The sequence below is a fragment of the Xiphophorus hellerii genome, chromosome 19, assembly GCF_003331165.1.
Source record: "Xiphophorus hellerii strain 12219 chromosome 19, Xiphophorus_hellerii-4.1, whole genome shotgun sequence".
In the NCBI taxonomy this organism is placed as follows: Eukaryota; Metazoa; Chordata; class Actinopteri; order Cyprinodontiformes; family Poeciliidae; genus Xiphophorus; species Xiphophorus hellerii.
In genome coordinates, this window is record NC_045690.1 from 1,885,685 (window position 1) to 1,899,950 (window position 14,266).

The following is a 14,266-nucleotide window of genomic DNA, read 5'->3' on the forward strand; positions in this document are numbered from 1 at the left end:
ACCTGCAGTTGACCCCTGCAGACATCCAGGCCTGGAGGTCAGCACACAACCAGGCCTGGAGGCCTGCAGGGGCCCTTAGCTTATTAAGTAGCCTTAATTGGAGCATTGAAAGCTGGCTCTGAACACTGCTACTGACCCCTGCACAGCTCCAGGCCTGGAGGTCAGCACAGAACCAGGCCTGGAGCTGTGCAGGGGCCCTTAGCTTATTAAGTAGCCTTAATTGGAGCACTGCTAGCTGGCTACAACACCTGCAGTTGACCCCTGCAGACATCCAGGCCTGGAGGTCAGCACACAACCAGGCCTGGAGGCCTGCAGGGGCCCTTAGCTTATTAAGTAGCCTTAATTGGAGCACTGCTAGCTGGCTGCAACACCTGCACTTAACCTCTGCAGAGCTCCAGGTCTGGATGGAAGCACACAACCAGGCTGGAAGGCCTGCAGGGGTCAAATACAGCTGTCAAAGCCAGAAATTGAGCACTGCTAGCTGGCTGCAACACCTGCACTTAACCTCTGCAGAGCTCCAGGTCTGGATGGAAGCACACAACCAGGCTGGAAGGCCTGCAGGGGTCAAATACAGCTGTCAAAGCCAGAAATTGAGCACTGCTAGCTGGCTGCAACACCTGCACTTAACCTCTGCAGAGCTCCAGGTCTGGATGGAAGCACACAACCAGGCTGGAAGGCCTGCAGGGGTCAAATACAGCTGTCAAAGCCAGAAATTGAGCACTGCTAGCTGGCTGCAACACCTGCACTTAACCTCTGCAGAGCTCCAGGTCTGGATGGAAGCACACAACCAGGCTGGAAGGCCTGCAGGGGTCAAATACAGCTGTCAAAGCCAGAAATTGAGCACTGCTAGCTGGCTGCAACACCTGCACTTAACCTCTGCAGAGCTCCAGGTCTGGATGGAAGCACACAACCAGGCTGGAAGGCCTGCAGGGGTCAAATACAGCTGTCAAAGCCTTAAATGGAGCACCGAAAGCCGGCTTCTGAACAGCCAGCCTGGGCAACCAGGGAACCTCACCCTCCCTCTGATCCGGGGTACCCACACTTAAGCACTCCCTACACGGACTGGACCCACCAGCACGCACAGCCCGGAGGCTCGTGCCCCTGGTAAGGCAAAGACAAGCAGCTGCAGGTTGGGGGGAAGGGTGCCTCGGTTCTGCCCGTTTCTGGGGGAGGCCCTGGGTGGCCAGGCCGACTGCTTGTCCGTGTGTGCCGGCCAACACACCACCTCCGCACCAAAGGGCTGGGACTTAGGCCATGATTCGAAGCGCGTCTCATGCCCCTGGTAGGGCATAGTTCCAGCAGGGGAGGGAGGGAGGCCCCGGAGGTCGGCCGACAAAGCGTTGGATCGAGAGCTGGCTCTCGGTGCCTTCCTTGGATGTGGTTGCCATTTCTCAGGCTCCCTCTCTCCGGAATCGAACCCTGATTCCCCGTTACCCGTGGTCACCATGGTAGGCACGTAGCGTACCATCGAAAGTTGATAGGGCAGACATTCGAATGAGACGTCGCCGCCACGGAGGGCCAGCGATCGGCCGCAGGTTATCTGGAGTCACCAAAGCGCGCTGGGGCGGGGCGGGCCCCACCCACCCCCGTGAGAGAGAGGGAGAGCCGCACCCCGCATGGGTTTTGGGTCTGATAAATGCACGCATCCACGGCGGACCCCCCACCCCGAGGAGGAGAAGGGGGGGCCGTGTCAGCGCTCGCTTGCATGTATTAGCTCTAGAATTGCCGCAGTTATCCAAGTAACGGAAGAGCGATCAAAGGAACCATAACTGATTTAATGAGCCATTCGCAGTTTCACTGTACCGGCCGTGTGTACTTAGACTTGCACGGCTTAATCTTTGAGACAAGCATATGCTACTGGCAGGATCAACCAGGTAGATCCCCCTATTCGTTTCCCTGAATGGGAGGGCGGGCGGCGCCGAGCTGGCACGTCCAGGTTGCCCCAGTGCCGCTGGTGGACAGCGGGCTACGTCTGGGTCGCCCCAGTGCCACTGCGAAACAGTGAACTGCGTCCGGGGGAGAGCCTGAAGCAATGTAGCTTGGCGCCGCTGCCCTACATCCGAGAACTTATAAGGGCGACGGAGAGAGACAGGGTTTGAGAAATCACATGACCTTCTGCGGGCACCGCTGCTTCGGGGGTCAGGAGGCGCGCTCTGGGGGCTCCGAGCGGAGGACGCGCGCCACCCTGCCCTGCCCGCAGCGGGCTGACAGTGTAGAACCGCTGGGAAAGACGGGGCGTCTCGGTCTCGCTACCGACAGGACGACCGCGGGCTGGGACTGAGAGCGGGGCGGACGGCCCCGAAAAGCCCCGTGCCTGGGCCTGGAGGCGAGCTCGCAAGGCTGGAGGAACCGTCCGTCGAAGCGCCGACACACAGAGTGCCGGGGCCGACGGGGGCCCTCCATGGCGAGCCACGAGTGCTGTTCGGTCAGGTGTACACGTGTGTGGTGCTGTTGGTTGTATGGGTTAGGGTCAAACCTGGAGCTCATACCTCCAACGGGCGCTTGGGAGAGCTGCAGAGCCGCTCAGAGCGCACCGTTTTCGGCCTGAGCCCGGTCTACCCTTTGACTGTGCTTCGTCACTTCCACGGAGCTCACAACCGACCCAGAGAGGCCACGGGTCCATCAGATGGACCCAGGAGACTCACCGGACCGGCCGGAGCCCGCTGCCTTAACGCCCCGGCGTTCCAGAGGACCGGAGAGAAAATCTGGGAAAACGGCTTAAAATGCTGGAAAAAGCCGAAAAAGTGTCTTAATGCGGCCTTATCTGAGCTTCAGAAGCCCCCTAGAACCGCCCTGGATCAAAACACTTAGTCATTTTTCGCTCCAAGTCCTCTTTTCCAACTCGCTCCTGTAATCCTGCCGGGGGGGTTTTTCTCTGTAAGGTCCCGAAATCCTATCTATGGCACATGCCATTTCGAAACGGGGGGGCAATGCTTTGCAGGTTTTCGGATCTGTGCCTCTGGTATGGCAGCTATAATTGAGCTGTGACAGTGTACTAACAGTGTGGCCAGCGGTCCGAAAATTTTACTTTATCCCAGGAATACGGGAGTCACATAGCGGTGATCAGGGCATTATTCTGGGATTATTGATCCTATTTTTTAAGCTCCTGGTGCCCGGGGAAGTGTATTTTTGACCGCTTTGACCAATTACTGTTTATGATTTTTAATTCCTCTTGCGGACGTCGCAGAAGCCAAACGACCACACCAAGCTACTCTCCAGACTCTGGCCTTTCCGGAAATATACGGCTTTCCCCTGGGAAATGCATTTTAAAAAAAATTTATGGAAGTGGAAAAATCACCGGTGCCTCCTGAGCATCGAGCCCGAGGACAGTGAGGTGCTGCGGACTCAATCGCCTGCCTCAGGCACCCCCCTCTGGAAGTCCGAAAATTCAACTTTATCCCAGGAATACGGGAGTCACATAGCGGTGATCAGGGGATTATTCTGGGCTTATTGATCCTGGTTTCGGACATCTATGAACCGGGGAAACCGCATTTGCGGACCGAACCTGCGCTAACCCTACCCAAGATTACCCTAACCCTAACCATATCCAAGATTACCCTAACCCTAACCCTAACCATATCCAAGATTACCCTAACCCTAACCCTATCCAAGATTACCCTAACCCTAACCCTAACCCGTCGCAGCATGTAAACTGACTAAACACATTTTCCATTGTAGTTTTATGCACCTCAGGTTTGATAAATCAAATCAGACCAGATCACATTAATTATGCCATAATTCATGCAACCTGAGTGTTTTTTCTCTTTCTTATCAGTGATACAGAAAGCAGTCACAGATTAAATAATGTTACCTCTGCTTACAAATCTCACATCTAGATAAAAATGAATGAAATAAGAAACAGGAACGATTCTCTGCAGTCTGGACCATCAGCAAAACAGGAAGTATTTATGTACTTAGAGTGAAAGAATTGAACTTATTTTAAAATGAATTTATTTAATTATTGATGTGTATGGCATGTTTAATAAGACATTTAATGGTTCATTTATTTATTTCGTAATGCATTATTTAATTTTGTCCATTTTGGCCTTCCATACACTGACGGGTCACATCACTGATTTGAAAATCTTTTCATGACACAAACTTTAACCTCCACTGCAGTCCAGCTCATCACAGGAAAACCAAACAGATGTGATGTAAAACTAAAAACTGCAGAACAAAAATCTTTTTCTCATGATTTTACTGACGTCTCTTCGAAACTTTTAAACCAACTTCCTGTTTCCTGTTTGAAATTTCACTGCTTCCTTTGTGAAAGATCAGCTGCAGTCTGACGTGTTTCAGAACATCGAGTTGGAAATTCGTCCTGCTGTAGTTTGACTTCAGAGACAAACCTGGAAAACAAAAGTTCATTTCTTCAAGAAAAGAGGAAAAAAATTACTCTGAGGTCACTGAGTGACTAAGTTTGCAGTATTAACTTTTTTATGTCTAATTTGTATCAGTTTGAAGTCAATGGGATGTTTTTCTTAGACATTTTGTAATTCAGTCATTTCTCCAGCTTTTACCGTCTTTTCTGTGGAAACACGAAGTTCTGGCAGAAGATAGAAATCAGACCAGATCAGATTAATGATAGAAATTCAGATTCTGAATTTCAGAAACTGTAACTCAGAATCAATCTTGACTGGGTTCTGTTCGTCTCTGGATATGAACTGGATCCAACTGCTTATCAAACTATAAACTACATCATCTGCAGATGAATAAAGTGAAACTTTTGTTTCTATCCAGGATTTAAAGTAAAAGACAAACAGAGCAAAGCGACTTTTTAATGTTTTTATTCACTGACTAAAAGAAGAGAATCATTCATTCAGCATCATTTCCAATCAACAGTCAGCAGGCCGACCGTCCGTTCTGCTCCGCCCCGGTCAGTTCAGAGGTCCTGCTGCCCCCGCGCCTCCCTAATACCCCCCCCTCCCCCTCCCCCCTCCTGCAAGGAGAGACGACCCCTGACCCCCAGCTGGGACGTCTGAAACCAGCTGCACCCTTCTCAGGTCAGATTCATTTGTTGGAGCTCAAGTTTGATCTGTGCAGATTTCAGAGGGACCGGGTGGATTTGTGTGTGAGGCGGGTCCAGCTGTGTGTTCTGGAGGTCGGGGGTCAGGAGGTCTGCGCCTCCACTTGGAGGAGGAAGGAGAAACCCAGCACTTACATCAGCAAACAGTCACACAGGAAGTTACACTCAGAGTAAAACCATTTCTGCAAAAATAAAAGCCAAAACAACAACAACATGGGGTCAGATGTACAAAGTCTGTGTGGTTTTAGAATCAACTTCATGTTCAGAATCTGAACCCGGACAAGTTGCATAAGAGGAAAAACCACGATGAGTCGCTGATACCGTTACAAATACGCACTGAGTGACTTCATATATATTCATCTCCTTATATAGTTTCTATTTCTTCCTCTATGGTTTTCTAAAGGCGCAGCCGGGCGCCGTCAACACTGCCCCTTGTGGCCGCTTGTAAAACTGCTGTTATTGCAAACTGTCCTGATCTGAAACAAATGCACAACATTCGTACCACGATAGAACCGGGGGCCGTCTAGCCGGTCTCACGGAGACCAAGAGCGACCCGCTGCCGCCGCCGCCGGGTTGGCTGGTCACACTTCAAAACGTCTTCAGACTAAAATGATTACAAGATCTCAGAAATCATCATCGTAAGGCCAAGTATTGTCATTGCACGTTCTCTTAGTTCACATCTAACACTGCTGCTCTGTGATGGCGAGAGAATGGAAAGCAAATATAAAAACAGAAAAATAAAGTTTGGATTAAACGCATTCCTCTTGCATAGTTGTGATGCTGGACTGGGCAGCAGGCCGGCCTGGCCGCCTGACCGGACGTTTGGCTCTCCAGTCCATCAGGACTTGGTTCAGCAGCCAGAAGCAGATCTGGCTCTGACTTCCTTTAACGTCCAGAGGAGTTTCATCAGAACCGCTGGTGAGGTTAACGCGCCAGAGCATCGGGTCGCATGAGGAGCTCCTCTGCTGCACATCCAGTGTTTTCTCACATTTACATTCCTGCATGAGTCCAGCTCTCTGCACGCTCCTTCTGACCTGAGCTTCTGTAGAGGAGCCGGTTCAGCTTCAAGCTAAAGGAATCTGAGATAAGAGACGGGAAACTTAAAATCTGGCGTCCCTGCAGATCCAGACCGTCTGCTACTTTGGTTACTGAGCTGAGCGGGTCCAGCAGAGGGACACAGCGAGTTAGAGGCCAGCTCTCTGATTGGACAACGCCACACCCGCCTGACTATCTGCTCCATGTAACACACAGGACACAGAGGCGACTGTCACCGCGGTAACGGTCGCCTAATAACTCCTGGATCAGTTTAACAGGTCAACATGTCAGAACGATAACCCCCCCAGTCTGGATGAAAACGTGAAATCAGCTGATCTAAAGGAGGAAGACGCATCGTCTCTGAACAGCGCCACCTGCTGCACAAACACACAACTCAGGGTAAAAAATATAGCGAGCATCATCTGTCTATAGATATTATTTAGGAAGGAGCCCCCCGTCCTTCATGTGGAATGTTCTTTCCTAGCAGCTAAATCAGTTTACAGCTTCATGGAGCCAGAACCCGCGACCCCATGACCCCATGACCCCTAGGGTTCACACTGCCTCGCTCCTCACAGAGAAACAGGGAGAAGAAGACGGGAGCCCAGAACCCCTGATGACGCGGACCCTGAGAGCCAATCAGAGGTAAGGACTCGGCTTGGCCACGCCTCCACTTCCTGCTCCGCTTTGGTTTGTTTCCCTGTGAGATCCAGAACCGACCCGTTCCAGAGAGCAGGAGGAGGAAACCACCACCAGGGGGCGACACTGAGGCGTGAGTGAATGTTGTTCCTCAGAACAGAACCGGGTCCGGAGTAATTCACACAGACGAGCAGCAGGCCTGAGATCGTTTCCGTTTTCGCGCCCTGAGAACCAACCGTTCCTGTTGCCATGGCAACGCTTTCATCACACACACAGGTCTCCTCTCAGCCACGCATCACATAAACACACTCCCACTGGATGCACCAGAAAACTGCAAAAAGGGATTAAACTAACTTTACAGGCACACAGCAGTTTGGATTGGATCGGAGCGGACCGACCAGAACCAGAACCGCCAAACCCAAACCCAAAGGACCGAGCTGTAAGCCCTGCAGGACTCCACAAGCTGTCTCCTTTCAGAATACTTTGTGCTGGACCCAGAACCGGTCGGACCGGGCCGAGTCGGGCCGTCGGCGCTGATCTGCTCTCACAGAACGATAGGAACTGATTTTCACTCAGTCTGACTTCCTGTCTGAGCCGACCGCAGCAGGAAGCGAAAGCGAAGCTGCAAAAATCAGATTCTGACAAAACGGAGAGGAGAATACGCTGACCTCTGACCTCCTTCACCCAGCTGATACCAGAGCACCATGGTAACCATCCGGAGCAGTCAGTGTGCAGCGCTCCGTTCAGTCTAGGTACCAGACCAAGCTGGAAACCATGGCAACCACGACCAGGTTGCTGCTGGCGCCGGGACTTTTCTGCAGCCGGTAAAGTTCTGGAAGTTCAGAACCAGATTTGGATCTCTGCAGTCTGAAGACATCTGTAGGAGAACGTCCCGCCGTCAGAGGGGCGGAGTCTCTCCGTCAACCTTAATCGTTGAAAACAAATGTATGATTAGGTTCTTTGGGCCTCGGACCGGACCGGACCGGACCAGGCCGGAGGGTCCGATCAGATGGCCAGACGCACGACAACAGCTAAACTACTACACCGGAGAACGTGGAGCCGTTTCCAAGGCAACTGTGACATAAGAGGAAAAGAAAAGTGATTGTTTTGCACATCCCACTCATCAGCATCAGCGGCGCCGCAGGCCGACCCGAACCCGATCCCTGAGGTGGCGCAACCAGAACCATTAACTGTGCTGCAGGTTCCAGAAAAAATAAAGGAAGGAATCTGTGATGCATGTAGCTCAGCCCAGCTTACATTCAGCGTTCCAGCTCTTCAGAACCGGGCCTGCAGAACACAGCCGCTGCTCCGGCCCGGTCCAAACAGTTTTACACGCCGGGAACCCGACTCGTCAAGAATAAAGCCAGAACTTAGTCGGCCGGCTGTGAAAGTTAAAATCAGAACATCAGATGGTTCTGATCAGCTGGAGGCTCACCAGGAAGTAACAAAACTCTCTGTAACACCGCCTGACACGCCCCAAGAAATGACCTCTGACCTTAAAATACCAAAAAATAACACATTCAATAACCAGTCAGATCATAAAACATAACACCCCCACCTGAAACAAAAAGCAGCTGCAGCAGTCGGCCTGGCCTCCATCACCAGCCTGCTGCGTCTGAGCAGGATTACAACGCATCTGTCATCAAACACATAGGGGTGAAAGGTCACCACGAAGTAAACAAACAGAGAACACACAGGGGGGGCAAAAAACTGACAGGGATCAGAGTTACATCACACAGAGGCTCCGCAGGGTGTTAGGGTGATGGAATAAGAACTGATGCCACTGTGGATCAGACCAGATCAGCCGAGCACAGATCAGACCAGACTGGATCAGACCGGATCAGCCGAGCACAGATCAGACCAGACTGGATCAGACCGGATCAGACCAGATCAGCCGAGCACAGATCAGACCAGACTGGATCAGACCGGATCAGCCGAGCACAGATCAGACCAGACTGGATCAGACCGGATCAGACCAGATCAGCCGAGCACAGATCAGACCAGACTGGATCAGACCGGATCAGACCTGACTAGATGAGCCCAGACTGGACAAAGTCATTTCAGCTGACTAGTTAAAAATCTGGTTTTATGAAGGAATTTGTTCCAATTTCTAAATTAAAAACAAAAAAGAAAAAAAAGACTGAAGCAAATTTAATGATCAGAAATAAAAACTAAAATAAAAGCCGATCCTGTGAGTGTGAGCTCTGCATGGTTTACTCGGGTCTGCTGCGTTTCCAGCTGGTCTGGTCCGTCCGGCGCCGCTACACGCCGGCGCTGAAGGCGCGCAGCTCGCGGTGGAAGTGTTGGGTGGGTTCAGACAGAACCACGGCAGAGTCCAGGCAGGGGTGCCAGACGCGGCCGAGGCCCAGAGAAACCTCCTTCACCAGGTTGTGGACCGGGTCGCCCTCCACGTAGAGGGACTGGTCCGGGTCGAAGTCCACGCTCTCCTCAGAGACGGTGAGGACGCGCAGGCTGGAGCCGCGCAGGCGGGAGATGGCCACCAAGTTATGGGACCACACGGTGTAACCTAGGAGACGGAGAGGGGGGGGTCAGGACGCTGGAGGACTAACACGGACCAGAACCACCAGGAACCGGGTTCTACACGGTTTCATGTCTGAATTCAGAATTTTTCAGGAGAAATTTAAAATCTCAGCTCCGTTGTTCAACCTAAACACAAACGTTCAGGATTATTTTTATTAATCATCAGATAATCCAAATAATAAACCGAATGTTTCATAAAGTATCAGTGAGGTTTTAGTTTCAATACCAACAATAACTGATCAATAACCTTAAAACAGTATCAATATTTAGAACAAAGCATTTCTATTCCCTGGTAAAGATTGAAGCAGAGGTTGTGGAACCTGCTGACGGTCCCTGAACGCACCATGGATCACCAGGACGGCCAGCTGGGTGCAGCGCCACGCCAGCAGCACCAGCGGGTCCTCGTTGCGGTTGACGCTGAGGTCGGGGAAGCCGGGCCCGTCCCTCAGCAGCAGGAAGTGGGTCAGGGTTCTGTTGTACTGCTGGGAGATGAGCTCCAGGGCGCCGTCCGTCACCAGTGTGCTGTAGCTGTCCAGGTGGAGGCGCTCCAGAGGAAGGCTGGGCTTCAGGACGCGGAGCAGCTCCGAGCTGTCCACCTCCAGAGCCATCACGTAAACGCGCAGGTTGGCGCTGACCCGGACCTGCGGCGTCAGGGAGCCTCCGTCAGAACCGGCTGGAGTCAACAGCGACAGCTGCTGCGGCACCGACTTACCAACACCTTCCAGTCGTCCTCTGTAGCCGTGCCCTCCAGCGGTTTGAACTCCAGGGCGGCGCCGTTGAGCAGCAGCGACAGGCGGTGCAGGGGAGCTCGTCGCGGCGATGCCAGCAGACCACAGAGCTCCGGCGTGAAGTCGCAGAAATCCAGAGCCAGAGAGTGAAGGTTGGAGAGCCGGTCCAACTCTGAGGGGGAGACCAGGGGGCCTGCGGAGAACAGGCGAGACAGTCAGCACGCCGCTCAGACCCGATCCAGCTCTGCAGCCGTCAGAACCGGACGGATACTGACCCAGCTGGTGGTCCAGTAAGCTGAGGTGCTGCAGCGTCTCGGCTGCAGGGTTGGAGAGGCAGGAGAGGGAGCAGGGCGTCGCCACACCCAGCATGAAGCTGCACGACAGCCAGCGCAGCTGGCGGCTGTTGGACAGCAGCTCCATGAACAGCTGCTGGACCCTGCAGATCAGAGGTCACAGGTCACTTCAAATCAGCAACCATTACTTCACTAATCAATTATTCTGACCATAAATCGATTTGAAAACCCGCCACATTCTGCAGATTAAAAAACAACGACAGTTTCTTCCATCTTAAAAGCTAAATGTAGATTTTTTGTACAGTTTTGGTTCAGTTGTGGCTCTAGGTGTTGTTCTTTCAATAAATGGCCTATTTCAAGTCTGTATGCTCCAGTTAATGATTTATCAATTAATCGTTAATTAATCACAACACTGATCTACTTCTTTCACTTCTGATATTGATACCAATATCTGAGCTTTAGTATCAGCTGATCAGATACAAAACACAGAAAACCAACTGAATTTACTGAAATATAGTGAATATTGTTCTAGTCCTGGGCCAAAGACAGCAAGGCAGCCGAGTCCTGATGGTACCGCTTCCATGGGTCAGACCGGCTCCAGACGGAGCAACGGCATCAGCAGGGGCCCAATTTCATTTTTCGTCATGGGGCCCAAACTTCCTGCCGCCCCCGCCACCAGCCGTAAAGTACTTCTGAACTGTCCATCAGCTGAAGCTCGGTCTGATCACAACAAAAATCAAGCTGCTGCAGCGGCCTAGTCAAAGCAGGACGTGACTGAATCCCCGAGGAGAGGACCGGAGCTCCTCCACAACCACAGGAGACAAACCCCTGCCGCCAGCTGACCCAGGAGTTTACCGTCTGGTTTACCGCCTGTTCTTAGTCATATACTGCTGCCAACATGGCGGCTGCTCTGCTCTTACTCGTTGATCTTCTTCTCCCCCTGGTGGACCTGCTGCAGGCTGGACATGTCCAGCGGTCCGTCCTGCTGCAGGATGAAGGTGTCTCCGTACAGACTCAGCTTCTGCAGGTTTCTGCAGAGAACAAGACAAAAACGAGTCGTCATGTTGGTGGGAAACAGGTGGAGGATCAGTTTACCGCCTGGTTTACCGCCTGGTTTGTTCCGTTTGCGTTATGGCAGCAAACAGTCGGTCAGAAGTGAGATGCAGCGTCGATGTTTCCAAACTAAACTACGGAGTAATTGTGACTCGTTAAGATGTCAACATGAAATAATGTGTCACTTTGTTCAGCTCTTCTATGTGAGCTGCAGCAAAGGTCAAAGGGCATCAGAGGACATTCACCTCAACACAATGTTTACATCGCCCATGACGGCGTCTGGAAGATGGCTGCATGAAGCGAGGTCAACCCGCCAGGCAGAGCGCCGCTTCCTGAGCAGCTGCCGACGTAGATTTTGTTTCCTAGATTGTGAAACCAGGAAGCAGCAAACAGGTTGTCTAGAAATGGGCAACAGAACCCGTAGAAACCAGATGGATCGGATCGGATCGGAGATCAACTGAGAATCTGTTTTACTCTCAGCTTCAAAACTAATAAGTCCCACAGTTTCTGATCCATAAATGCATCAGGCAACGACGTCGACTTTAATGCAGTTTAACGATAATCTGTGATTCATTCATTCACTGGTGGATTCAAAACTAAAATGTTCATTAAAAAACATTTTTTCTCTTAAATCATTTTAATTCATAGAATAAGAGATAAAAAACAATTAGTCCAAATTAAACTGAGAAGGTCAAAGGTCAAATAAGCCAACTGATGCCTCTTTCGATGCTACCTGTAAGACAGCCATGTTTGATCATCAAATACTTTAACTAGGCCATCCTAATAAAGAAGAATATCATCCAGTGATTGGTTTGTAGCGTAAAGGTTTTAAAATGCAGATAATCGATAAACAGAAGCTGCTAAACGACAAAACAAAAGCAGAACAACAGAACAGATGTTGGTGTGGCCTAGACAAAGTAAGCAGGTCTGAATGGGGGCCTTGTTTTTGCTAGAAAGTCCTGCAGAGCCTGAAAGAGAACGTAGGAGAAGAAGTTGACATGAAAAGGAAAGTTTCCGCAGATTATTCATCCAGATTATCTGTGTAATCTGCTCAGGTGGGCTCTAACCCACAGCAGCTCATCAGGACCAACACGTCTCCACGTCAAGAGTCAATGAGTGTGTGTGTGTGTGTGCGTGTGTGTGTGTGTGTGTGGGTGCGTGCGTGGGTGTGTGTGTGTGTGTGTGCTGATATCAGCAGGTCACAGGCAACAAAGGCTCTCTGCAGCGCTTCATTGTACCTGCTGGTTCTGACACACACACACACACACACACACACACCTCTTCACACCAACAGACCCAGCAGAGGCAGGACTGCTGATGAGATAAAAACGTCTGTGGATGAATGCCGTCAACGATCCTGAAGTTGGTGTCTGATTCCCAGCTTCATTAAAGGGGTATTTCACTGATTTTAAATGAGCTGGATGGTGATTAGCTCTGGTTAAAAACCTAGAGCTGGAAACTGGTTGTATTTATGAAGATTCCAGAAAACACATTAATAATATTTAATAATAGTTGGATTAAGTAGAGAAATATTTCATCTTTTTATGCTGATAATTAAAAGTCACATCAAATGTAATTTAAAGGAACATTTTAAACTGGACATTATTGTGGTTATGTTCATTTAAAAAATGTCAGCAGGGAAAATATTGACATTCAGGACAGAATATGAACGTTTAACTCCCTCTTAAAAAGCAATAAATTAATTACATTAATAATTAATATTTGATTAATTGATAAATAAAAATTTCACTTTCTCCAGTCCAAGCAAACGTTTTAGACACCATACTGTTTGGAAATAATTATAATCAGCTAAGTTATGTTCTCATAAACTATATTTTAAAGAATCTGTATCACTGTCAAATAATTCAGGCTCAGGTTTTTGACCTGCTGATTATGAAAATAAACATATGAAAGATTAGCAAAATGTGCGTCGGGCTCCTTGATGGAGGGACTAGTTTTACATTTAACAGAAAATAACAGATTTAACACCTCATCCTAATTTAAGACCATTAAAGTCAAAAAGCTGCATCCGGCTTGGTGAAGCATTAATAAAATGACATTAGAGGTATTTTTGTTAGATTAATATGCATATTTAGAACAGTATGAAACTTTCCAGTCCAGGTTCAATCTAAACAGAGCCGATCTACAATAGATATCTGACTTCCTAAAAACGGTGAAACAGCCCTTTACCTCTGCTACGAATCGGAAGCCAACTTCACTGCCCTCCGCACAGACAAGACATGATTACGTAACTCCCTGAAGCCTGGGTTTGTTTACACTAAAGCTCAAAATGTTCAGCAATTAACAAATGTCAGGTAGTTTTCAGGATGTAACACAAAGCAGCACACGTCTCTCTGAAGCTGCGGTTTTATGTTACCTATTGTTGCGGATGCCGGTGAACACACACAACACCTGGTCCAAGTAGGTGGCCATGGCGTCCCTCCACCGCTGGTGCGCCTCCTGGCCGCCGGGAGGCTGCTCCATCCTGGCTGCCGTCGGGTCGTTGCTCAGCGGGCTGAGGTTTCCTTCCACCAGCTCCAGCTGCAGCTCCCGCACGAAGGAGCCGAACTTCCGCATGAGGAACTCCAGCTTGGCCGCCTCATCGGAACCGGAGCCGTTACAGCCGCCGCCGCCTATCCGCAGTTTGAGCTCGGTCCACAGCGCGGGGTAGAACAGGCACTCCCTCCAGCGGGAACACACGGCCGAGGCCCGGAGCTTGTCCCGGTCGGACAGGAAGGAGAAGATGTGGACGATGAGCTCGCTGGGTAAAGCCAAGGCTCCGACACCCCCGCACAGAGCCATGGCGGGCCGGCAGGGCAGCGAGCAGTTAGAAATGTTCAAACCGTTTCTGTTTGAAGCGATGCGGCCGCGCTGGATGTCGGCGACGCTTCTTCCTCTCCTTGAAAACAAATCGTTCTTTTTTGCAGCTTCGCCTTCACTACTGGACCGACCCA

At 50.5% G+C, this 14,266-nt stretch overlaps 1 protein-coding gene across 1 annotated transcript; it reads right to left on the reverse strand.

Moving 5' to 3' along the window:
• Positions 1–4,771: 4,771 nt before the first annotated feature.
• Positions 4,772–14,266, reverse strand: fbxo33 (F-box protein 33). Its single transcript, XM_032546562.1, has 6 exons — positions 13,690–14,266; positions 11,180–11,290; positions 10,242–10,402; positions 9,951–10,159; positions 9,582–9,879; positions 4,772–9,224 (listed from the first exon to the last, which is right to left on the reverse strand). The coding sequence occupies exons 1-6, from the start codon at positions 14,112–14,114 to the stop codon at positions 8,959–8,961; spliced, it is 1,470 nt and encodes a 489-aa protein (XP_032402453.1). The 5' UTR covers positions 14,115–14,266; the 3' UTR covers positions 4,772–8,958.

What these genes read in the sequence shown, in the direction of transcription:
- fbxo33 (XM_032546562.1), bottom strand. Translation starts at nt 14,114, where the DNA reads ATGGCTCTGTGCGGGGGTGTCGGAGCCTTGGCTTTACCCAGCGAGCTC. An exon ending in CTTACTGGACCACCAGCTGG is followed by an intron (nt 10,160 to 10,241) that starts GTCAGTATCCGT and finishes TGTTCTCCGCAG; the next exon opens with GCCCCCTGGTCTCCCCCTCA. An exon ending in AGGACGACTGGAAGGTGTTG is followed by an intron (nt 9,880 to 9,950) that starts GTAAGTCGGTGC and finishes CTGACGCCGCAG; the next exon opens with GTCCGGGTCAGCGCCAACCT.